At 30.4% G+C, this 26,510-nt stretch overlaps 2 protein-coding genes across 2 annotated transcripts in view; one reads left to right on the top strand and one right to left on the bottom strand.

Annotated features, from left to right (window-relative positions):
• Window positions 1–223: 223 nt before the first annotated feature.
• Window positions 224–1,765, top strand: LOC136081232 (uncharacterized). Its single transcript, XM_065798533.1, has 2 exons — window positions 224–860; window positions 999–1,765. Exons 1-2 carry the CDS (start codon window positions 224–226, stop codon window positions 1,763–1,765), a joined length of 1,404 nt encoding a protein of 467 aa, XP_065654605.1.
• Window positions 1,766–3,263: 1,498 nt separating this feature from the next.
• LOC100204338 (5'-3' exoribonuclease 1) overlaps window positions 3,264–26,510 on the bottom strand; it is a 63,799-nt gene continuing 40,552 nt past the window's right edge. Inside the window, exons 22-25 of the mRNA XM_065799393.1 lie at window positions 26,212–26,392; window positions 16,826–16,913; window positions 7,179–7,306; window positions 3,264–3,534 (exon numbers count right to left, since the gene is read on the bottom strand). Coding sequence (XP_065655465.1) covers window positions 3,353–3,534; window positions 7,179–7,306; window positions 16,826–16,913; window positions 26,212–26,392 — 579 coding nt within the window. The 3' untranslated portion in view covers window positions 3,264–3,352. The remainder of the gene's footprint in view (window positions 3,535–7,178; window positions 7,307–16,825; window positions 16,914–26,211; window positions 26,393–26,510) is intronic.

Consider the following 26,510-nt stretch of genomic DNA (forward strand, 5'->3'; position numbering starts at 1 on the left):
TGTGGTATCTGTATATAACCTTACAAAAATCTAATGTAAATACAATATCATAACAATGTAGTCAGTATTCTCTATCTTTTAGTTAATTTGAGTAATTATGGGAAAAACCACGAAAATCACAAAAAAGAATAACAAGATTAAAAAGAACACTGCCTCTAGTTTTAATTCAAAGTTGAACCAGAAAGTGACAAATGTAAAGAGATTTCAGTGGTCCAACAAAGATATGAAAAATGCAATTGCAGCTGTTCAAAATAGTTTAATGTCGCAACGAGAAGCTGCAGCACAATTTAGTATTCCTCGGTCAACCCTTGGTAAATATCTTAAAGGCAATTCAGTTCATGGTGTCAAACCCGGACCTAGTCCAATATTATCAATGAATTTAGAGCTAAAACTTGTTGAATATGCCGCAACAAGAGCTGAACTTGGATTTGGATTTGGAAAGAGACAATTTAAAAAATATGCATCAGATTTAGCCACAAAGCACAATTTAAAGTTTAAGCATTCAACTCCTTCAGAAAAATGGTGGCGCTCATTTAATCAGCGACATAAAAATTTAGTTTTGCGAAAGCCTGAAGGTACTTCATCAGTCCGTCATCAATGCATGTCTATGCCAAAAGTTGCTAAATATTTCTCTTCACTGCATGAAGTTTTGAGTGACACTTGTGCCCTTTTAAAGCCTTCATTAATTTGGAACATGGATGAGTCTGGGCTACAGATGGATTTTAAACCTCCTAAAATAATTGCAAAAAGAGGTACAAAACACCTTCAATCTCGCACATCTGGAAAACGTGAAACCATAACCATTATTGCTGCTGTAAATGCTGCAGGTGGTTTAGTACCTCCACATTTGATAGCAAAAGGTAAAACGGGTAGATCCCTTCATTCTTTTAATACTGCAAATGCACCATCAGGCTCAAATTAGAGTTTTAGTGAGACAGGTTGGACAAAGCAAGGAATTGCATTTCTTTGGTTCACTAATACTTTCTTGCCTAATATAGGTAGAGATAGGCCACAAATTCTCATAGTTGATGGTCACGATTCTCATAACTTTGTTGAGTTATTGTCTGTTGCAATCGAAAATAACATTTATATTGTCGAAATGCCAGCGCATTGTTCGCATTGGCTCCAGCCTCTAGATCGCACAGTATTTGGTCCTCTTAAAACCTATTATAATCAAACATGTCATGAATTAATGAATGAATATCCTGGAGTTACTATTGACAAGTCAACTTTTTGTGGCCTTTTTAAGAAAGCCTGGGATCAAGCTCTCACAGCTGCTAATATTATTTCAGGGTTTCGATCATGTGGCATTTTTCCATACAATCCGTCTGCTGTTCCAAGCATAGCTTACTTGCCTAATTCTGTCTATTCCATACAACAGCTACTTGACTCAAATGATCTGCTTGAATCAAATCTGCATCCTATCAAAACTGACACTAAAATAACAAGATCAGAATATGCAATAGAAGAGGAAGTTGATTTTGAAGTAGAATTAATTAATAAACCTGGAAATATGTCTGAATCTAAAATAGATAATAATTTGATAAACGTTGACAATAATTCTTTGATATGGGATACCCATTTGACTCATGAGCAGTTTACAACTTTTAATTTCTTAATTCAAAATGGCTACGACATCCCAGATCCCTTGTATAAATTATATAAAGAATTTAAACTGAAACAGATTTCATGTACAAATACCATTTTAGAAATAGATGACTCTGTTCCGATGCCAAATGAATCTATAGTTACTATTTCTAAATGAAACTATTATTCAGCAAGTTCCTGTGCCAAATGAAACAACTGGGCAATCTAGTTTTTTTCCAAATAAAACCACTAATGATTGTAGTCAGATGCGAATTAAAGCCATTGTTCAGCCTAGTCTGACACCAATTATGTTGTGTACAAACCATTCAAATAATGATATTGACAATGATATTTTGCCTTATCCAAAGATATGTACTATCAAGTCAAAAGAAAATCGAAAAAAAGCTCAAAAATATTTTGTATTAACTTCTCAAGAAGCAATGCAATCTAAAGTAAATGATGAGGAGAAGAAAAAAAACGAAAGTCGCAGCAGCTGAAGAGAAAAAATTGAAAAAACAAAAAGAAAAAGAAAATAAAGCACAACAAAAACAGGAGAAAGAGATACAAAAGCTATCTAAAAAAGCTAGCTCAGTTAGAATGAGAAAATTCAGTTCAACTCCTAAGATATTGGAATTCAATATCTCTTCAGATAATCAAAATATCTGTATTAAAGTACCAGATAATGCAACTATCTCCATCGATAATGAGCAAATGTAAATAGATTATTATCAACAGATTTTTATCAAATTCATTATCAATATATTGTGAAAACTTCTTATTATTATTTTAATATTATCAAAACTTCTAACATATTATTGTAAAGCTTATTGTACATATATTGAAAATTGCATTATTAGATGCTAGTTGAAATCTTATAACAGCTATGTGCTAAAGCTATTTTTTTATTTAAAATTTGTTTTATGCTTGATTTTTTATAAAAGTAATTAAAAATTTTCTTAACTTATTTTGTATTTCCTTTTTGATAGACTATCTTTTTATTTGAATAACAAATAAAAACTGTTTAAGTTTTTTTGTTTAATATCAACCAAAATAATATTTTTAAGCGAAGTATAGAATATTTTACTTATAAAAAAATTATCTTGGTTTGTAGTTCTTTAAAGTAGATCCTAGTTCATTATTAAGCTTTAATCGTCTGTCTGAATAATACTTTTCGATATATAAGCATTCTTAGATATATTGATTTTAGGTAATGTAAGTGGCTCATAATAGGTAACGTTTTTTAATTTGCTGGCTATAATTTGGTCTACCCGGCCAATAATTGGTACAAATTTAAAATCTCAGTTTAAATACATTTTTATCTGAATTAAAAATGTTTAAAAATAAAAAAGGTTTGTATAAGGTGTAGGCGTTGGTCATTAATAAAGCAGTATAAAAAAAAATTCACCATTAGTTTAAGACATCCTACACGACATTTTATAAAAAAATTGTGGCCATTAATTGGTCACTTTGCCCTATTGTTAATTAATTAACGAAGAAACTTTTTTAACGGAATATTGGCTCCTCGTCAACAATAGAGATCAATATTCCTTTACAATAATTCGTCATTATCAACAAGTTGTTTTAATTTTGCCTTTAATATTTTTTCAAAAAATATCTATTACTAACGCATGAGCCTCTACGCAAATAAGAAAAAATTACAATGATAAAAAATTCAATTTCGATAAATTCCATTTAAATAACAAGAAACTTTGTACAAACCTGTCGATTTAAAAAAAAAGTATTTACACTATATAAAATCTAAAAGTTATACACGAAATAAGCACATAGACGAAACTAAAAGTCCACTCAAAGCAACGCTTATAATCGATGAGCGAGATGGCTTAATAGTTGAAAAGAAATTTCGTTGATGTAATAAGTTTATATGAGGTCTTTTAAAGCAAAAAGCTGTCGGAGATCTATATGTACTGTAGTTTCGCCAACCAATGCCTAAATTAAAGAAAAAAATGAGTTAACCCAACTAGCCGACATCCCAAATAATAAACTCAGCTTCATAAAAATTATTTAGTCATATTGTTAGAATATAAAATAATAAAACATACATACAACAGAGACAAAAAGTCAATGTCTAATAGAATCAAATGACTATCAAAAATAGATATGTAAGAGCCTAAAAAACTGACGTATTCTTAATTGCAATGGTTTTACACGTGACGTTATACTGTTAGTATTTTTAGTGTGGTCAGACAATGTTTCTAAAATTTAAACAGCTACAAATAAATCAAAATGGAAAGAACATTGGTTATCAAAAAATGTAACAAATTTTAAAACAATAATTTTTATTTGTATTTCAGCTGTATTTGGCGAAATGATCGTAAAGGCATTTTTTCTGAAAGTTCGAACTTTTAAAAGAAAAAAACTCGAACCTGAACATTGAATTTTTGGCTTAAAAATCAAACGTTCGAACTTGAACACGTTCGAGCTAGCATAACATACATACGTATTAGTAATACAAACTCAACCTAAAATTTTGGTGAAACTTATGAGTTTTTAATATAAATATTTCAAAAACGTGACTAAAAGATTAAAGGCGGAATTTTCGGAGTCGAACGCGTCTTCTATATATAAAATATATACATATTGTTTAAAGCAGTTAAGACCTCAATTTACGATAAATATAAACGAGTTAGACTCCAATAATTTAGCCTTTAATTTACAACGATTTAAAATCAAATTATAATTTTATAATATTTAAGTAGAGAAAGTAATCCTAATCATCACAATATTATTTTTCGAATTCAGACATGCCAAAACACAGACTAAGTGGGACTCAGAGTCGAAAAAAACAGAAAAATGCAGAGAAAGTCCAAAGAATTAATGAACAAGTTTCTATATTTAAAGAAAGCGAAAAGAGATGATGCAGAAAGTGAATCAGAATCTGAAGATGACAGCATACTGAAGCATAGTGAATCAGAATCTGATGATGACAGCTGAGATGAAGGTAGTTATCAATAGTTTGCCGAAAATGAAGAAGACTCAATGGACCAAGGAGGTGAAGAAACCCGCGACTCGGATCCTAATAATGACCTTTTGTTGCAAACTCAGGAGGACGTTCAATGAACTCAACATAGTTCAAACGACGACTTGCTAATGAAGTAATAATAATGGTAATGAAGTGGGTTGTTCGTGATTGTTATATTCACCAGTTAACAAAGCAGCTTATTGTTTCTGTTGTTTACTATTTCCAACTTCTAGCTCAAATTCACAATCTTCCTTTAAATCAGCTGGTGGATTTACTAACTGGAGACAACGATTAAAAGATCACAAGAACAGTCCCTGTGACCGCAAATCATTTACTATATGGGAAGAAGCTGAACGAAGAATAATTTATGGAAAAGAAATAGATCCAGAACTCGAAGCCAAAATTGAATCTGAAAAGCAACACTGGCGAAATATCTTAAAAAGAATTCTTTCTTATATTAAAAGTTCTTCTTCTCAGAACATGGCTTTACGTGGTCATAGAGAAAAACTTAGTACTGCTGATGAAGGAGCAAATATTGGAAATTTTCTTGCCGTTTTGAAACTTCTTGCTGAGTATGACCTTCTCACTGCAAACCATATACAGTATGCTAAGGAAAATCCAGGATTCGTCTCTTATCTGTCTCCAGACATTCAAAATATATTCATCAACCTACATGCCTGTACTGTTAGAGATAAGCTCCTCACCAGTATCCAAAGAAGTAAGTATTTTGGTATCTTACTTGATTCGACTCCTGATCTGGGACATCGAGAGCAGTTATTCGAAGTAATAAGATTTGTGGACATTGATTTTGTTACCAAGAATGTTGTGATCAGAGAGTTATTTCTTGGATACATTGAAATCCATGCAGCAACTCTTGAAACTGTTATTACTGAGAAACTTGAATCGGACAACCTACCACTGGCAGATTGTAAATCCCAATGTTAAAACAACGCTGCTGTGATGACAGGACATATCTCTGGGCTTCAACAATGAATATGTCACTGAAATGCTCGAGCATTGTTTGTGAATTGTGATAACCATAGTTTGAACTTAGTTGGAGTTTTTTGGAACAGTTGAAAGCATTTATCTGTTTTTTTCTTGTTTGACTGCGATGGGAGCAATTGAAAAATGCTGTTAAAATCACTGTTAAACAGGAAGCAGAAACCAGATGGAGTGCAAAAGCAGAAGCTGTTAAAGCAATTTCCGAAGGAGTCACTGAATTGGTCGAACTTTATGAAAGTCCTTCAGATGACATAAGCCAGACAATGGATACAAGAAATGAAGCTGGAACTTTACTTCAAAATATTCTGAAATTTAATTTCATTGTTATACTTCATTTCTGGAACAAAATTCTTGGAAAAGTAGACTGCGTTCAAAAACGACTACAAGATCCCACATAAAACTTTAAAGATGCAGCATCTGATGTTAGAAATGTTGGAAAATTATCTCAAAGAATTTCGTGATCATTTGTGCCAAAATGCAATTGAGTATAGCAAGAGCAGAATGGGGAATTGAAGTTGAGAGGAGTGTCAGGTGACAGCAAATAATGCGAGGTGAAAGGGCTGGAGATAGTGGCCTCTCTGCTGAAGATGAAGTTAGCAGAGTTTTGAAAATGATATTGGATCATTTCCAACAAGAACTAACAACTCGCTTTAGTCAATTAAATAATCTCAATGAAAAAATTGGATTGTGATGGTGATGAAAATCCAGAAAGTTTGCAGTTGGATTTACTTACATTTACTTTATCATACGGAGATGACGCTTTTCCAAACTTACGCATTGCATTACAAATCTTGCTCACAATTGCAGTGTCAATAGCCAGTTGCGAACACTCCTTCAGGAAGTTGAAGCTTATTCTTTCATATCTATGAGCTTCAATGGGGCAACAATGTCTTTTGATTTGGCAATCCTTAGTGTTGAAAGAGAAACTTTAGATTCAATAGACTTTGACGACATAATAGATAAATTTGCTGCAGTTAAAGCTAGAAAGATCAATTATAATTTATAAATAGTTATTAATTATTGGATCTGATTAAACATCTGGCACTTTCAATGACTAATTTACATGAAACATAATGGATACGTAACTGGAAACATGAGTTAAATTGAGTTTGCATTATGATTAGCATTTGCTTTTTTTTAATTAAAATTATCATATAGTTGGAAACATTAGGTGTTTTTTTTAGTTCACATGTCTGCTTCAGGGGGGGTGCCAATTTTCAGTATTGCACTAGGCACCAGAAACCTTAGCTATGCCACTGATTATGTGTCTATTTTTATCATCATAAATTGTTTATAAAGTTTTCTGCCTTTACAGCGCCTGCTACAGACACAACTCTATGCACATGGTACAATAATTTGACGGACAACTCTCACATCAACACAGTTTTAGGCTTAGTTGTTGCAAACAATGTTAAACTACTTTGTTTACCTGCTCATAGAGTAGTAATTTACATCATTTGGATATAGATGTTTTTAAGACAGTTAAAACACCATCGAGAAACTGTTTAAAAATATTATAAGATAAGACACGATATAAAATTTAGTTCAAACAATTTTTCCTAAATTGATGAAACTTTTTTTTTTATAATTTATTTAAAATATTACTTACCAGGTACTTTTTTCCATTGGAAATTTAGAGATGCGTTGTGCAAATTGCGACGATCGCTTTTGGTTTTTTCTGGAATTAACCCAATTAAAGAATCTGCTTTCAATATATAACCACGAGGATCTTTTGACCTTGAATAAAATAAATTTTGTTTATGATTGAATATATAACCATGATCTTTTGACCTTGACAAAATAAATTTTGTTTATGATTTATTGGAAAACAATTCGGTTTTGTCAAGCCACCAATTTTTTTACAATCAAGGCAACCGGTTTTTAAATTGGAATACTTTGGTTCATTAATTGGAACAGATCATTTTCTAGTAAAAAATTCCCAGTAAAATCAACGAAATGAATTTAAAATTATTTTCATCTTTACAGTGACAATTTAATTATTATAATAAGATTAAAATTGTTTAGGCAAAATGAATTTCAACAAATAATAAATTATACAAAAGTTTTAACTGTGAGGTTCTCTTATTTTATTAATTAAAAATCACTAAATTAAGTATTGTTTTTGAAGTTTATGATAGTAACTATTTTTAAATTGTGCCTAAACTATTTCTTCAACCTTTTGATTTTATCACTGATTAAGGAAAACTTTTTTCAACGATTTTGTTGAACCACTGCAACTATCATGCAACATGCTTGCAGCAATTTATATGATAAGTTTATGTTATTACTTGCATCTTAAATCTCATCGCAATAAACACAAAAAACTGAATAATCCACAGAAATATAATTTACCCGGCGCAACCTCGTATTTTTGGAATACTTTTAAACGCTTTAACATGTGGTTTCTTAACATGTAATAAAGAAACAAATTGTTCACTAGAAATATTATTGAAACTTTTGTAATATAATAATGCAGTAGTTTGAATGCGTATATTATCAATCTATCTTATGTAGTAGTGGTATATTATCAAACTGTCTTATGTGGGAGTGGTGTAGTGGTAGATTGCTCGCTTCATAAGGAAGAAGTTCTGAGTTTGACCTGCACCACGTCCCTGATAGCACCATACTTAACTTCTTTCTCTGTACAGCGGCTTTGTTAGTCAAAGTTTGTGTTTTGGAGTTAAAGAGTAAATACAGTTTGGATAGAATACAACTTGTATTGCAAAATTTCTTAAAAGTTCTTATACGTGTCAATCGAAAAGCGTTAATTAAAAAAAAAAAAAAATTAATGGGGAGTTATTAATAATCCTAAAAGATAGCTCTATATGTCAGGTAATTTTTCAATAACTTTTTTTTTTTTTTTGAAAAAAAAAAATGTTTCATTGAAGTTTATAATACTAATATTTCAATCTAAAAAGTTTTTTTAGAATATTAAATGAACATAAATAAAGTTTTTTAGAACATTAAATGAACAGTGTTATCTTATTAAGTTTAACAAGTCTAAAAAATGTAAATGTTACTATTTCTTTGGGAAGCAAAGTAAATCCCATAAATTTTATTTGTAACTATCACAAGAAAGTTTACTTGTTGAGGTATGAGAATGAACATCGTAGGTATTGTTTTAATCCTTTGAATAAGCACACAAAAAAAGTGAAAAGTAAGTTTTCATATTTAAACAAATACCTTTAATTTTATATAAATACCTTTGGCAATAAATAAATGTTAAACAATTTAATATTGAACGATATTTAATAATTATTATCTTTTACTTTATAGATTTTTTTTGAATTATATGATTTTTGTTTAATACCTGTTCAAAAAATCTGCACTATTTGCAGATAAACAATCATTTTCTTGATACAAAAGAAAACAAACCCCCCAAAAAAAATTATGTTGACAATCTAAGATAAAAAGATCTTATTTTCAGTTTTGCAAGTTTTGGATGCTCACCTCTCAAACTTGTTTCAAAAAAAAAAAAAAAAGAGTTGCACAAAAGGCTGTTGCCAATGTGTTATGTGAACTTGGTGAAACTGTTGCTTCAAACAAACAAATAAAACAAACAAAACAAACCAATAAAACAACAAAACAAACAAAAACTTGGACAATATTATGATTCAAAATTTGACAAAAAATTTTCAAAACCCAAAAAAGTCACACTTCTTACGCTCACTCCAGACAGTTGGTTTAAGGAGAAAACTCAGAAGTATTTTTTGACTTCAAAAAAATCTGTAATACATAGCCAGAAATTAGGAAAACAAAGTGGAATATTATCGAAACCTCTTCAAAATCGAATAGAAAACTAAGCAAAGATGTAGTTACAGAGGTTGCTCAATTCTATAAATACAATTAATATTCAAATGTTTGTCCAGAAAAGAAAGAGCTTGTGTCACTTAAATCAAATGATCTAAAGCAACACATCAAAAAATGACTTCTTTTTGTCAATATAAAAGAACTTTATATTGAGTTTAAAAAAAATATAATTATCTTAAAGCTGGATTTTTAAAATTTTGTGAGCTAAGGCCCAAGCGGTACATTTTTGTGGCGCTTCTGGTTTGCATACAGTTTGTGTTTGCGAGTACCATCAAAATGTAAAGCTTTTTGTACCAAAAATTTAGAGAATTGCTGATTATAAAAGCTTACTGAAGTTAATGATTCGTAGCATTGAAAATAGAGGTTGTAAAACGTCTTGTTACACAAGGTATGGTTGCACAAGCCAGTCTACAGTCACTTAAGGATCCTATTGACACATCGATCAAAATGTACAGCTGGTGTGTTCAACATGTAAAAGGAATATTATTTATTTTTGTTGACAAAGTTTTTATAAAGACACATATTACAAACTTCAATTTGGAAGAGAGATACCATTCTTCTTCTACAATACTTGGGACACGAAACCATCACAGTTTCATACCAATGTCACTTACCTCAATAAAAAAAAGAAGTGTTTCATTTGATGGTGTTTGTACTAATGTGAATATTAATGAATCTTATTTAGGAATTATTTTTATTACTTCAGAAGAGCATTAAGATCTTCATATTAAATTTATGAAAAAGTTCTTTATGTAGCAAATTCACATGACCATGCAGAGATGAAGATTTTATAATATTAACTTAAAAGAAATCAATGAGATTAATTTTTTATTTGAGAAATTTTAATTTTTTTTAAACTTTAATTTTCTTTATTATCTTAAAAACTTTTTATTATCTTTTTATTATCTATTTTTATTAAAATTCTTATTAAAGCTAAAAAAAAATTTAAACTGCAATTTCAAGTTATATATAAACAAATATCTTAAAATATTTAGTGTCATATGTATTTAAAACATTTGTAAATTTTTTTCATCACTTCAATTTACAAATTGCAAAACATTTTGTTTGATTTTCATAAAGAATTTTTTTTTTATAAAAGTGAGGGTTGTAAGTTTTTATCTACTGGGGTTAGGTTATAAAAATTGGTTATAAAAATTGGTATTTTTTAATTATCATTTTGCAACAAATAACATCTTATTCAATGAAATCATTTTTTTTGTTAACTTCAGAGTTTTAAAAAGTTTTTATGGAAACCTACCTGCCTTTTAGACACTACTTTTCATGATTATAAATAAATAAAAATAAATAAGTCACCATTAATTTTTTTCGTTTTTATTAACACTCCTTGATTGACAGGTATAAGAAATTTTAAGGAAAAAAAAAAGTCCTATCTTAGGTAACAGATCGTCAGCTTACTATCAAAACCTCCTATGTCTGATTTTTTCGTTTCTAAGACTTTGACTTAAATTGGTTAGTTTTCTTAACGCGCAGCTCTTTGCAAAACCACATAAATCTAATTGCCTCGGAAAACCTTTAGCTTGCCATTATGGAAAAAGCTAAGATGCCAGATTTTAAATTTTTTGTTTTTTTAAAAGTATCCATTGCATACTTGCTACCTTAAAATAGTTAAAGTATAAAACCAACTTGTTCAAAAGTTATTAGCTGTTAAAAACGATGAAAAAACCTTTTTGCTTGTAGAGTGAAATTTCATGCAAAATAGTCCACTACTTAAATAAGGATTTTTCAAAAACCATATTCAATGACGATCTGAAATTTTCAAAATATGCTTGTCTTATATGTATGTACAAAATCAAAAAGTTTCAGCAAAATCTGAGATGGTCCACGAGGAACCTCATAAAAATTTGCTCCATATGGCATGGAATAACCCGTTGGTACAAATGGTAATTTTACCAAGTTATTGAAAAGCTAAAAAGTCATAATCAATATCAATTTAGTAGTTAAAAGCAATTTTTTTTTTAATTTCACTTCCCCAAGGCTGATAAGGTTATAACAGTCCAGGAAGCTACTTTATTTGTGGTTACAACCCTCACTCATCTCTCTGAAAACACGAACCTTGACAAACAAGGCAGCTGCGAAGAGAAACAAGTTAATTGAATAACACAGAAATGATTATTTTCCGATATTATGAGATGCAAACCAAGATCACCCTCAATATGGTCATAAATGATAATGTAACTATGTAAGTATAAACTACATAAAAAACGACTGATAAGTCAAAAATTTGTTTTAATAGAGAAAAAAAGGGAGATATATGAACAAAAATATATCCATGACAAATTAGGAAACATTTTGTGATAAAAACATAGAATGCTATATTTTGTTCTTTATTAAACATGCTAAATGGTGACAAATACACACATGAAAAAAATCTTAGAAATGAATTATTTAAAAAAAAAAAAATCAATTAGAGCATCCCAATGATGCGCCATGGACATCAGTTGATGTAAAACTAAAAGTCAGCGAGCAAATAAGTTAAAATAAGTTAAATGAAAGAATAAGATTAAACCCCAAATATTAAAAAAGAATTTGTTTAATGAAAAAAATAATCATAAATATTTTCATATATAAACAAAATACAATCAACTGTAATAAGTTTAGATTTTATCTAAGTAATTTTCAAGTACCAGATTCAAATAAATGATTGTCAAATGATAAGTTAGCTATCAAAACTTATATTCAAACACAGGGGCGTGCAGAGCCTGAGTCACCCGAGCAAATTGCTCGGGGCTCCGGACCCTATGGGGGCCCCCAACAGCGGCAATAACATTCCAGGTTTTTTTTTCCTTCTCTTTTTCCCCATCAAGAGCTTTAACTTACATAAAAAATAAAAATAGCTCATTAAGTTCAATGAAAATTGCCTCAAAAATGAGCTTGAGATCTAATAATTTTTTTAAAAATAAATTTAGCGTTGCATAATTTATAGAAGATCCCTGCGGAAGAGCTTTTGTTTAAATCTTATCTACATGCTTATCTTGAATTTAGCGGGAAAAGTTATAATGTGTTTAAATCTTATTTTAAAAATGGCGTATTTGGATTAGTTTTTTTACAGGCGATTTGCTTGATTGTACAATTTAATTTATAGATTAATAAAAATAAATTTAATTTTTTCATTTTTGTGATTAATTATATATATAAATTTTTTATTAATTATTTAATCGTGTGTATATATATATATATATATATATACATATACATATATATATATATATATATATATATATATATATATATATATATATATATATATATATATATATATACACAAACGTATGTATATATATATATATGTATATATATACATTTATATATATACATGTGTATATATATACATATGTTTGTATATACAAATATATGTTCTTATATATATATAAATATATATACATATATATACATATATATATATATATACATATATATATATATATATATATATATATATATATATATATATATATATATATATATATATATATATATATATGTATATGTATATATATATATATATATATATATATATATATATATATATATATATATATATATATATATATATATACACATATGTATATATATCTATTAGACGAAAGTATTTAAAAAAAAAAAATGAAACGCACGTATCCATCTGGTGCATCAAAGTTAAAAATCAGTAAAGTAAAAAAAGCGGCTCTACAAAAAGGAAGCCAAACATTATTTGATATTGGAATTACAACTACTCCTAAAACATCAGATGCCCTTTACACTAGCTCAACGAAGCAAAAATATGACGGTAGTATCCAATCTTCTGTTTCTGGTAATAGTGCTGGCAGTATAGAGAAATTAGCCACTTTTGAAGACTGTCAAATTAGTGGTAGTGATAATACTTCTACAAGGACCACTAGCAGTGATGGACCAGCATTGTTGCAGCCATTTGACATTGGTGAATTTGAAACAGAAAATTTCTCCCCTTCTCAGCTGGAAAAGTTTGTCATGGCTGGTCACATTCCTTTCCCACTGGATATGCCAAAAGATAATGGAAATCACATATTTCCAAGGTCAGTTTTGAAAAGCAGAATGCCGAATGGGGAATCCTTCTCGCAGGATTGGCTTGTATTTAGCCCAGCAAAGACAGCATTGTTTTGTTTTCTATGCCGATTATTTTTACCTAGAAATCAACTTCCACACATGACTTCATCCCTTGCAATGATTGGAGGATGGGGATATGAAAAGAAGTGGAAGAATCTCATCAGTCAAATTCCTGAACATGAGCATTCGAAAATCCATAAACAATGCTACATTTAGTGGCGTGAATTGGAAGCTCAAATGAAAACTGATCAGTCAATTGAACATTTGATGAATTGCCAAATTCTCAATGAAGCTGACACCTGGAGAAAAATCTTGGAACGAATCTTGGATGTGATTCTGTTTCTTGGTGAACGTGGATTGGCTATTCGTGGAAAATCTGACCTAATTGGAGATTCTCATAATGGAAATTTCTTAGGATTGCTGGAACTGATTTCGCATTATGACCCAATTCTTAAGGAACATGTGATAAAAGTTAAACAATCACAGGACAAGGGTCAACGTCTTCAGGCGCATTACTTGTCAAATCGTTCTCAAAATGAATTCATTGGCCTTTGTGCAGCTGAGGTTCGCAGGTAAATTATAGAAGAATGCAAGTCTGCAAAGTATTTTTCAATTATGGTTGATGCCACTCCTGATGTGAGCCATACTGAACAAAGTTCGTTTGTCATTCGATATGTACATGAAAAAGAACCTGGAAAATTTTTAATTGAAGAGCGGTTTTGGATCTTTGCAGATTGTGCCAAGAAGACTGGATCTGATATTGCGGAATTAATTCTGAAAAACTTTGGAAACATTAAAAATTTGTTTTGAAGACTGCCGTGGCCAAGGCTATGACAATGGAGTCAACATGTCAGGAAAATATAAGGGTGTTCAAGCAATCCTACAAAAGAAGAACCCATTGTCTGTATTCTCACCCTGTGGTTGTCATTCATTGAATTTGTGTGGACAGAATGCTGCCTCAAGCTGAACAGATGCTGAGACTTTCTTTGGAACTGTTCAAACCGTATATACGATCTTTTCTGCTAGTCCGCAACGCTGGGAAATATTGCAAAAGAGACTTCACGGTGTGTCTTTGCATGGACAATCAGGAACACGATGGACTGAGAGACTTGACAGCATTCGCCCTTTCTATAACCACTTAAGCCAAATCATTGAATCTTTGAAAGAAGTTAAGAGCTTGAATCTCACGCCTAAAGCAAAAACTGAGATTAGAGGTGCCCTAAAATATATGAGCTCCAAATGTGTTCTCATGTCTGGAATTTGGCTGAAAGTTCTCACATTGATTGACCGCTGCAACCAGGTCATTCAGGCAAGAAAAGCAACTATTGATATTGAGGTGGAAAATATTGAAGCATTGATTAGTCAACTCAAATCTGTTCGGGAGGAATGGCCTACAATTTTAGAAGAAGCCAAGTTAGTTGCAGATGTTGCAAAAATCAGTTCTGAATTTCCAATCCACAGAAAAGTGAAACGCAAAAGTTTTTTTGGGGAGCAAATTAAAGGTGATGAACAAATTACAGAATTAACAGAAACAGAATCAGGAGAGGAGGCAACATTTCGGAGAACGGTTTTTTATCACATTTTTGATTCTGTAATTGGTGGACTTACTGCACGTTTCACAGCAATTCAAGAAATCCTTTCTATATTCTCTTTTTTGTGGAAGTATCAAAAACTGTCTGAAGCAGAAATCAAGAGTGCTTGCTCACATTTTTCGCAAAAATATTCTTGTGATGTGACTGAAAATGAACTGACTGAAGAATTGCTTCACATAAAACAAATTCATACAGCAAATTTTGGAAAGGAACCTCTTGCCCCATTTGACTTATTAAACAAAATTTCTGAAATGAAGCTTGGAGAACTCTTTAGAAATATAGTAATTGCATTGCGTATTTTTGCTTCAATTCCAGTGACAGTGGCTTCAAGTGAGCGTTCATTCAGAAATTGAAGCTCATCAAGAATTTTTTACGCTCAACTATGGGACAAGAACGAACAAGTGACCTCGCCATTTTGAGTATCGAGTGTCTATTAGCAAAAAATATTGATTTCCATGATGTGATTGAAAAGTTTGCTAAACAAAAGACAAGAAAAATAATATTGTAAGAAACAACAGCTGGACTATTTAATTATACATATATTCCAGTAATATAATAAAAAAATTTAAGCAGGCTTTTTTTTTTTGGAGTAAAGGGGGTGGGCCCCTTAACTGAAGGATGCTCGGGGCCCCCAAATCCTGTGCACGACCCTGTTCAAACACATGTAAATATCAGGCAACCATTGTTTTTATTTAAAAGTTAAAATGTTTCAAGAAAGATATTTTATCTGAAGGGAAACTGGAAGTTAGGGTGGACGATTTGTTATACGGTTGTAGCCACTAGTCAGTGACTAAGCTAACGCCACACCAGAGGTTCCAACAAAACACAAATAAACATATAGTAACTTACAGGTGAGCTAACACTGTGCCAGAGGTTAAGGCAGAACACAAACATATATAGTAACTTACACCTGAGCTAACACTAATTATAAATAAAAAATTACAAACATTGCCAGATGCTTTACACCACAATTTATCCCTGTATTGTGTACTGCAGTTAATAGGGCTACACTACAAATAACCAAAAATTAAAATGTTTCGGGACTAAGCTTGTAAACTTTTGTTTCATAAACAAAAGAAATCTACTTTAAAACTGGTCTTTGATGTTCAACATTATTTATACAATTATTATATATTTATACATTATTGATGCAAGTAGTACATTTATGTTAATTAAAAAATATACAATATTAATAACAAATACACATAGAGAAAGTTATGGTTTTGTATCCTGCTTTCAAATATTATTTAATTTAAATATTGAACCAATTTTTAAGTAAAACTACACCTAAACACTAAGAGAAATAATTACACATATACATAAAAAGCCATACTTAGTTTAACATATTTAATTTTTAGTTAGATATAGTTGAATCAACCAATGACTGTTAGAATAAAGTTTATAAAAATACTACTTTACAAGGTTTTCATTTTTGTTTTTAAATAAGCTGTGGTTTTTTTTTTGTGTTTTTTTTTTTTGCTTTGTTTTGTTTAGAAAATTTACTGGTATTAAACTAATAAATACTAGTTTAAATATCTTTTAACTTTACTTTTTAGCAGAATACTTTTTATTAAAAATAATTAAAAATAAGCGCTATTTTTCCAACAAATTTTTTGCTATTATCTTTTAAACAAATTAATAATATTTTTGCCTAATGACTATTGTTTTATTACATTATTTATAAAAAAAAAAAAAAAAAAAAAAAAACTATATTAATTAATAAAGTGTAAAACAGTTTCATTTTGATTACAAATACAAAACATATGCTTACCTTACAGAAGCACCAAGCAAAACATCGTCAAAAAGTACTTCATATCGTAGTTCACTTTTTGCACGAATACTATTTTCATCAATTAAAACTATTTAAAATAAAAAATTTAAAATCAAACTAAAGTAATCCATATGTTATATATAATGTGAAAAAAATATAATGAAGAAATTATAACAAAAATATATAAAAAAAAAAATAATTTTTAAATATAGCCGCAGGTGCAAAAAATGCTTCTGACTACATAATAAGAAAATAGAAATTCAGTACAAACATCAAATAGAGGCTGGAATAAAGAAGCAAAAAACACAACATCAAATAGAGGCTGGAATATGAAAACAAAGCAAACACACAACTTGAATAAATAAAATTTTTTAATAAAAAATTTACACTTACTAAAATCACAAATACAAGAAAAGAATATTTAATAGTAAATTTAAAAATTGGAGTATTTCAAAAATATTAATAATTTAAATTATAATTTAAATTATTAATACGAAATTTGACAGCTATCAGATATGATATGTTTATCAGATTTCATTTATATGATATGAAGAGCCCATATACAAAATGCGCTAAGTCCGAGCAAATTGATTTTGAGATATTGAAGGAAAACTGACCCACATGTATTTTGCTTAAAAAAAAAATTGTTGGTAAAAGTTACTTCAGTGTAGTGATACAAATAAAGTATGCGCATACGAAAAAATGCAATTCAATAGGATCATGAAATAAACCTGATTAAATTATTGACTAAGCTTATTTTGATAACGTGAGATGGACTTTTGAAATAGGTTAGTTGACAAAAAACTATATATATATATATATATATATATATATATATATATATATATATATATATATATATATATATATATATATATATATATATACAGTATCAGACAAAACGAGTGCAACCAAATAATGCTAATTTAGTTTCTTTATATAAAAGTGCTGCATTTTTTCAATTTAGAGAAATAACTATGTAACTGTTTAGAGACAAAGTTCTTCAAGTTTTATTCATCACAAAGTTCATTATTTGTACACGAAAATTAATAAATTAATCAAAAGTATTAAAAAAAGTTGATTTCCTTCTGGACAAAACAAGTGCTTGACAACTTGACAAAATGTTGACCAAGCTGTATTTCGCTATCAATATTTCGTGGCGAATCCTTTGTTGTCGATCACAGCCTTGCATCTTCGAGGCATAGATTCGATCAGGTGATCAACGAAACTTAGTGGAATTGCTGCCCAGGCCTTTTGGATTTGTTCAAACAGTTGATCCTTATTACGAATACCTTCACAATTAATTCTGCGGTTGACAATCTCCCACAGGTTCTCGATAGGGTTGAGATCCGGAGATTGAGGCGGCCAATCCATCACCGATTGGTGGTTGTCTTGAAACCACTGCTTGACTACTTTTGCAGTGTGTTTCGGATCGTTGTCTTGCTGAAAAACTCATTTTATTGGCATATTCCATTCAGCATGAGGTAACATAACATCTTTCAGGATATTTTTATACATGAAACAGTCCATTATTCCATCGTTTCGATGTATTGGACCTAGACCGTTAGCAGAAAAACACCCCCAAACCATTACATTGCCTCCACCATGCTTCACGGTCTTATAGCAGTAACATAAATCAAGGCATTTTCCGGCCGGTCGTCATACACGGCAAATGCCATTGCTCCCAATGATGTTGAACTTCGATTCATCACTGAACAGGACAGTTCGCCATTTCTGCACATTCCAGTCAATATGAGATGTAGCAAACAGGAGTCTTTTCTTCTGGCTTTTTAGTGAAATCAGCGATTTCTTTGCAGGGCGTCGAGAAAACAATCCGGCTTCAACAGCACGTCGTCTGATTGTTCAGTCCGATACAGGCAGCTCTAATTGCTTTTGTATCTCGACTGATGATATCCAGGGATCCTTCTTGACGGATCTGACGATCACAGAATCCTCTCTAGAAGTGGTGGAACGCGGTCTTCCACCTTTGTTATCTGCTGCCAACTTCCCCGTAGAATGATATTTGGAACATAGTCTTGATACAGTTCATTTTTTCTCGCGATATTTATCACAAATACATTTTTGTGACATTCCACTTACTGACTGTAATCGCCAATAATTTTCTTTCTTAGTTCCAATCCAAGACTGTCGGGAGCCATTTTTGCACTTGAAGTCATAAAAATAATTTAAAAAAATAATCACGCTTCTCAAGACTTACCGTGTTACATTTACCTTGTGATGATACAATAATGCTCTGTGGAACACAACGTCTTGGTTGGATGTGGACTGTATTGATGTAATGAAACACTTGTTGTATTTCACTTCTTGCATTGATGTTCTTCGATAAAACACTTTGATAAACTCACTTCGATAAACTGTCTTGATAATACTGACTGATTGACTTCCATATACTGACTGAATTACATGTCGATTTACATGTCTCTTATATAGTAAAATGAACCTGTGTGAACCTGTTCTGGAAGATTCTAGATGCTTCTTTTCGATGCTTCTGGATGCGTCTGAATGTTTCTGGATATTTCTGGATGCTACTGGATGCTTCCAGATGCTTCTTCTAGAAACTTCTGGAAGCTTCTGCATGCTTTTGGAAACTTCTGGATACTTCCTTTAATTATTAAAAAACTTCCGTGGCGTTGAAACAGACCAGACTTAAGAAAATGAAACAAATCAAAAAAGTTGCACTTGTTTTGTCCGCTGCGAAATGGCACTTGTCAACGAAATTCTGCCTGTGTGCTGTCACCTGTCAGCTGATTGCTCATGTCATGGCATGATATGACTCCAGACTCCTGAACTGTTTGCTGTGGTAATATAGTTTGTTTCGTTTTTAAGACATGTAAAATTAGGAACACTTTTTAGCATTGTTCGATGTTGGTTGCAAATGTTTTGTCCAATACTGTATGTATGTATGTATGTATGTATGTATATATATATATATATATATATATATATATATATATATATATATATATATATATATATATATATAGTATCTTCTTCATCTTCTGGGTCTTTTTCTATAAAAGAGTTGCTAACTATACTTTTTAAAAAATCACAACGAATATCTTGCTCCTAGTTACACATGCATTAGGCTTTTGATATCTTTTTTTTAAGTCTTTGCTACTGGGACTCCTTTTTGAATCTGAGAGGGACAAGATAAACAACTATGGCCTCTTTTAGTTATAATCTGAGGACCATTCAGCACAAATTTAAAATTAGGTTCCGCTTGAATTTCAATAATTTTAGCTGATCCTCTTGTAATAAAAAAGCGTTAATTTTCCTGAATTTTGATAGGCAATGGCTTTTAAAAGACTCTTTGACATACTGACTTGAAATCAAACACATTTCCAGTCTATTCCAGCAATTTTTACAGCTCCTTGAGTACTGTAAACATTATAGTACTCTTCCGGAGAATATATTCTTTTAATTTTCACAAACTTTTTTCTAAAGTTCCAAATACACGGTCACATGGCAAAAATGTATGCCCTCAAACAGGAAACAAAAGTTCAATTGTTTTTACTAATACTGGTGCATGTCTTAACAGCCAGAAGCCTATATGTAAAAAAAAACGTTATTTTTATTTGGACCACCACCAGCATCAGAAACTAAGTGAACAGTGTTTATGTCATCCATGTTTGTATTGCAAAGCTGGTTAAACACTGCGCTGGAGCAAGATGAACTATTTTTTTTGAAGTCATACTCATTTCAAGTATAGATAATGACATTTTTTTTTTCTTCAAATATCCGCTATTTTTTTTTTCTACAACACAAAAGTTGTACATGCACATTTGTCTACTGTAATAAGCTTGCTGATCTGGAACTTTAGGATGATTTGGTTTTGCTGATGGTCAAAGCAAATAATTTTAGACCATCTCTTTGTTCCTTCAAAAGATCATAGAATGCATTTGCTCTTCGTTTGTGAACAGCTAAATCAGTAATCAAACTGTTCTTTCTTTCTAAATCATTTTCACATTTTATTTGGTGTCGAATTCTTTCGCAAAATGAACATGCATCTGATTTAGGAAAGCCAAACCCTAAATTAAAGTATAAAGATTTTTTGGAAAAATTCATGTTACTGGTAGATTAGGTTGCTTCTCTGTGTACATTTTCCAAACGTTTTTAACTCTTTTTAGCTCTAATGGCAGATACAGCTTTCTAGATTTGTTTCTGTTGTAATGGCTCTCCCTTCCAGGAAGACTCTTCATAAATTCTACCACAGCGTTATGCTTATCACTGAACTTGTGGCTTTTTTTTATCACCACCTCTGTTTTCTTTTCTTGGATTTCTGTTATTAAAGAAATGTTTAGCAATGCTTTGAATACGAGTTTTACCAACCTGTAAGTAGTTTAGAAAAGTGTCTTTACAAACATTAACTATTTGTCTGTTTTTTTTCTCTCCATAAAATAATTAATTTCACAATAAGATCTGTTCCTTATTTTTTTAGGGTCAAAATGCTCTCTTTTTCTAGATCGTTTTTTTTTCTGAACTGACATAAATTATAATATAAATTTGTCATGGTCACACTTTTTTCAGCATTATAAAATGAGCATTAAAAAGGTAGAGGTCTGTGTCTTTTATTTCAGAACATTTGAATGCCGTTTTATGTTCATATTCTCAATAATGTTTTGAAGGTGGTTTAGGTCCGTGCCTTATAACAAAAAGTTAAATTGGAGTTATGAAAACAATTTATTATTTATAATATGTACTATATTGCACATACAAATTTAAAAAACGCAAGTGATATTTCAAGTACTCTCGGGTGCTTAATACAAGGGGTAAGGGTGGGGGTAGTTTGAGAGTAAACGAAAGAGAGGGGGGGGGGGATTTTATTCCAGATTTAATAGGCAGTGTGTGGGTATGTGTGGCGGGTGGGTGGATCTTAACAAAAGGGTGGGTTGCAATTTTTTACAGAACAAAAAATAAAATAATTTTAATTCTACTGTGGTTTGTGGTCAAATATGCATTTTTTAACAGCTTTGTCATCATAATTTCAATAGAATTAAAAATGGTAGTATAAGTTGAGAAGATTTATTTTGGCAGCGATGTACTTGATTCATGGGTTTAGAGGAGAGTGGCATATCTTAGCTAAATAAGAAAATATAATAGATATAGATATAGTATAATAGTCAATATACCTCCTTGGTAAAATTCAATTAAATAACGGTTAAAATAAATCATTGTTTTAATCGCACATGAATCAAGTACACCTCCACCGTTATTTTAGTTAATAGAAAATAAAAATTAATAAACAGGTGGGAAGGGGGGTCTTAATAAATTTGGATGTATAGGAAAAGTTTAAAAAAATTAATCAAATGTATTCCCCTGTATTAGACATCTAAGAGTAGATATAAAAAAATATATGGCTTGCATTGATTAAAAGATTTATTACTTATAATTTAGAAATAAATTATAAATACTACCTTTTCTTTTGTATTCTTTTACTTGCATTTCCCTTTAGTAAGATGGTTGTTCCCTTTGGTAAGTAAGGTTGTTTTCTTTCTCTACAGCAGCTATAAAACTTTCTTTAATTTCAGTCATTTTGTATTAAGTGATAAATTTTAAATAATTTGATGCACCAAGAAAAAGTGTGCTAATAAGTATAAACAGACCGGTTGTTAAAAAAACACAAGATCACTTATCGCTTATCTGATTAGCTTCTGATTTCATGTTTTAAAGCTCTAACCCAGTTAGACTTAATGTGTTTTGAAAACGCTTTGATATTTCCCATACCTATTTTTAGGACTAAGAGCCTTTTAATAGAACTAATATTTAAATAGATTATAGATTTCAGTATATAGAATATAGAAATGGAATTAACTCAAAAAATGTTTTTTTTGGACTTGGCGCGCTTTGCAGATGGGCTCCTCATATGTTCATATGATATTTTCTTTATTTAAAAATTGTATAACTAAATAAATTTATATATGTAAATTTTTATTGAGCATTAATATTCAATTCTAAATGAATCACTTAAAACAAGACTCAAAACAAGTTTAATCAAATATACTTTACGATACAAAGAAACATTTGATGATAAAGTTTAACAGGGGCAAGACTCATTTGGAAAAATAAAATTTAAACAAAATTTACTCATTTCTGAAACCATTTGTCCTTGCCAAACAGTTCGGCTAAAATTCTTTGTGACATTGTTTTACTACAAATTTTTTTAACTATGAGCTCTAGGGTTATGACTTTTTGACTTTTTTTAAAAAAAAATTTCCTGTGTCAAATTGATGAACTTTTGTTAGAAAACATTGAAAACATGTTCAATTCCTCTAGGTTGTAAAAAACGTCACCCTGCAATTAAAATTACGAATTGTCATTTATTTAATCTTGTTACTGCTACTACTATTAAGTGTGGCTTTGCTGAAAATCATTTAAAACTTGTATAGATTAGAAGTGTTTAGAACATTAGAAAATTTTGGAAAATTCCAGAATTTTTTAGACGACTTTAGAACATTCTGAAACAATTTAGAACATTCTGGAACAACTAAGAATATTCTAGAATAATTTAGAATATTCTAGAACAATTTAGAACATTCTGGAGCAATTTAGAATATTCTAGAACAATTTAGACTGTGTATATATAGCTGCTTATCTAATTTTATAGTTATTACAGAAGCAACACATGGCTACGTACAAGCCTAGCAATAGTAGCATTCAGAAGAACAAGGATGTCTGGACTAATAATCTGGCAAAATTTGAAGACTCTCCAAAAGCAAATTATCGGGCGCTACCATTTCCTTGGACCAAAAATCAAAGGAAGAAAGGAGCGAATAGTAAAAATTTCCAAAGAAGTCACCAAATTGTGGAAGAATAAACTGAATTTTCCACATGTATCTGATTAAGTTATACAAGCAAAGCTTGATAAAATACTGAAATGTTATGATGAATGTGTTAAGTGGAGAAGCTACAAACCCCTTGATGAAATTTTTGATATTACTAAAGTGGATGGAACATGGTTATCTTCTGAGAACAAATGATTGTACCATCTCCAAGTGGAAAGCAAAGGAACAGTGGGATACTCTACAGGCCAAGTGGCCAGTAAAAAAACGATCCATCCCTCTAAAAGACAAAAACTTTTTAATAGGTCATCCAACTCATCATCTTACTATCCTAGTTTCAGTGATTCTGACTCTGAGGCTGACAAACGATGTAGAAGATGAGACTACTCCTACACCAAGCAGAAAATACAATAAAAGCAAAATTTGGCAACCTACACAAGAGTATTAACAAACAAAGCTGTTACATATGCAAGCAATTGGCTCATGAAAGCATTGACATCCCAACTCTATGTCAATCAGCTATTTACAAGTCAACAATCAAAGAGGCAATCAAGCTAAAAAAAGAAATCATTGAAAAGTTGCATATAGAAAGTTGGTCCTTACACTTTGATTGCAAGCACATCAATGGAATTGATTATCAAGTGGTCGTCCTTAAAAATGAAAAAAGAGAAATCAAATTGGATTTCCTGGGCTTGGTAGATGGCAGGGGAAAAACTATTGCTTAAGGAATTTCTAAAGTCTTCGATGAATTTCATTTATGGAATTCAATACAGATGATTGTTGCAGATACCACCAGCGTTAACACTGGAAAAAAAGAATGGTGTTGTTGTAATATTGCCATGAATGTTCACAGAGAAATGCATTAATAAACCTCAGTTAATCAGTTGTCAACACCATGTATTAGATAGAATCCTCCGTTTGGTGATGGATGAAGAACTTGGAAGTAAAACACTATTGCCGAACATCGAATATTTATTTGTATCTCAACTGTTGGAGTACGAACAACTGAAAACAGTTTGATAATGGAATAGAAGTAATTCTTGAAATATCAGGCTGGAGAGATGATATGAAATTTTTATTTCATCTCACTCGAGTGTTCTGATTTTTGATGAAAAGGGACATTTTCCATTGATCAGGTTTCAGAAATTACCCAACATCAGCAATGCGAGGTGGAACTCCAATGCTATGCTAGTGATCCTGGCCTTCATTTTAATTCCTTCAACAAGGACAGTTCTGCAGAGAGTCGATTTATATTGTATGGCTGGGCAGACCATTGGTTTACAGACCAACTGTACAACAAAAACAACTTTAACAACTTGGCTGAAGTACTGAATCCATACAAAAAGGCTTTAAGCTCTTTAAAAAATCACTGAAAGCGAGAGCCATCTATAGTACAGATCCCCAGAAGTAATCAATGTGCAGAACGCGCAATCAAAGTAATGAAGGAAATGTATTTGTCATGCAAAAATAAAGACAAATTGCACCTTACTTAACTTTTTTCAAAAGATATGCAAATAATAGTTCATTTCATGGTTTTTAGGTAAAAGTTCATCAAACTACAGTACAGGAGCATGGGGTTAAAAAAAAGTCATAGCCCTAATGACCACATTTTTGTTCTTTCGAAAATGAATGAAAAATAAAAGTTTAGTACTTGTTAACCAAAGCTTTTAATATATTTTATACATTTACTTAGACTTCTCAATTGAGGAGTGAACTTGCAAAACCAAATAATTCACTTAAAAAAAAAAAAAAAAGACTTTTTGTAGTAGTATTTCTACACCTTTACAAATATAAATTGAATTTAAAAGCAACAATTTTAATAACATTTTACCTGCCTTAAATTATTCTGTCCGTGTAAAACCAGATTAAAAAAAATTGTCTATGCAATAATTATAATATATAAGACAAAATAAAAATAAGACAAAAATTTTTATCAACATTCTGTTTTCAAAAATGTCTTATAAAAATGGAGGACATTATTTAAGAAAAAAATCATATACAAAAAATTCACTAAAACTACAAAAGCCATATTCAAACAGTTACAATTAAGTTTTAACTTCATCAACCCTATAAAAGTATCAAACATTAAAATTACTCATTTTTTAAGGCAGAGGGGCGTTTTGCACAATTATATAGATTATTAAAATTGCCACCAGTTGAGTTGACTAAATAAAGTTTTTTTGAAAACCAGTTAGAAATAAATTTCCGATCAAAACCAGATAAAAAAAAAATGATTGGCATGCAAAAGAAGATAAAAGGTTTTTTCATTTTGTAATAAAAATAAGGTCAAAAGAGCATGATTTTCAAATTTTTGTCTTAAACATTTTTTTTATGATATCAATTGTTCAAATTTTAATATTTCAATTTTTATCTATTCGGTTTACTGGAAAACATTTTTTGCCATTATGAAGATTATTATATAGAATGAAAAAAAAAAAAGTGAATTATCTGGTTTTGCAAGTCCACTCCTCAATTAAAAGATTATTGATAAATGAAATAATTTTAGTAATTTATTTTTGATCAATTTATGTTTAAAAACATATTATAGAAGTTGCAATTTGTTAACAACAGTAAAATCAGAAAAACCTTTGTGTATTCCAATAACAGTTCCTCTCATACCAAATGGAACATTAATGCCATTTTGAATATTTACAACGCGATCAAACAAAAATATTTCTCTGTCCTGTGGGACATTGTATAGTGAGTCAGTTGGAAGAAATAAATTTTCAGGTTTCACTTGGAATTTCAAACTTTTTTTTTGCTGGTCCTAAAGAAGAATATTTGTAAATAAATATTTCAATTCATTAATTATAACAATTATTAAAAAATTCTTTAATTTTGTACACTAAAAATATTTACTTTTTTACACTTTGACAATTTAATGA

This window comes from Hydra vulgaris, chromosome 06 (assembly GCF_038396675.1).
Source record: "Hydra vulgaris chromosome 06, alternate assembly HydraT2T_AEP".
NCBI lineage: Eukaryota > Metazoa > Cnidaria > Hydrozoa > Anthoathecata > Hydridae > Hydra > Hydra vulgaris.

Excerpts from the sequence above, each read along its gene's own strand:
- LOC136081232 (XM_065798533.1), top strand. The coding sequence starts at position 224 with ATGAAAAATGCAATTGCAGCTGTTCAAAATAGTTTAATGTCGCAACGA. Across the intron at positions 861-998 it reads TCCACATTTGATAGCAAAAG|GTAGAGATAGGCCACAAATT; the intron begins GTAAAACGGGTA and ends TGCCTAATATAG.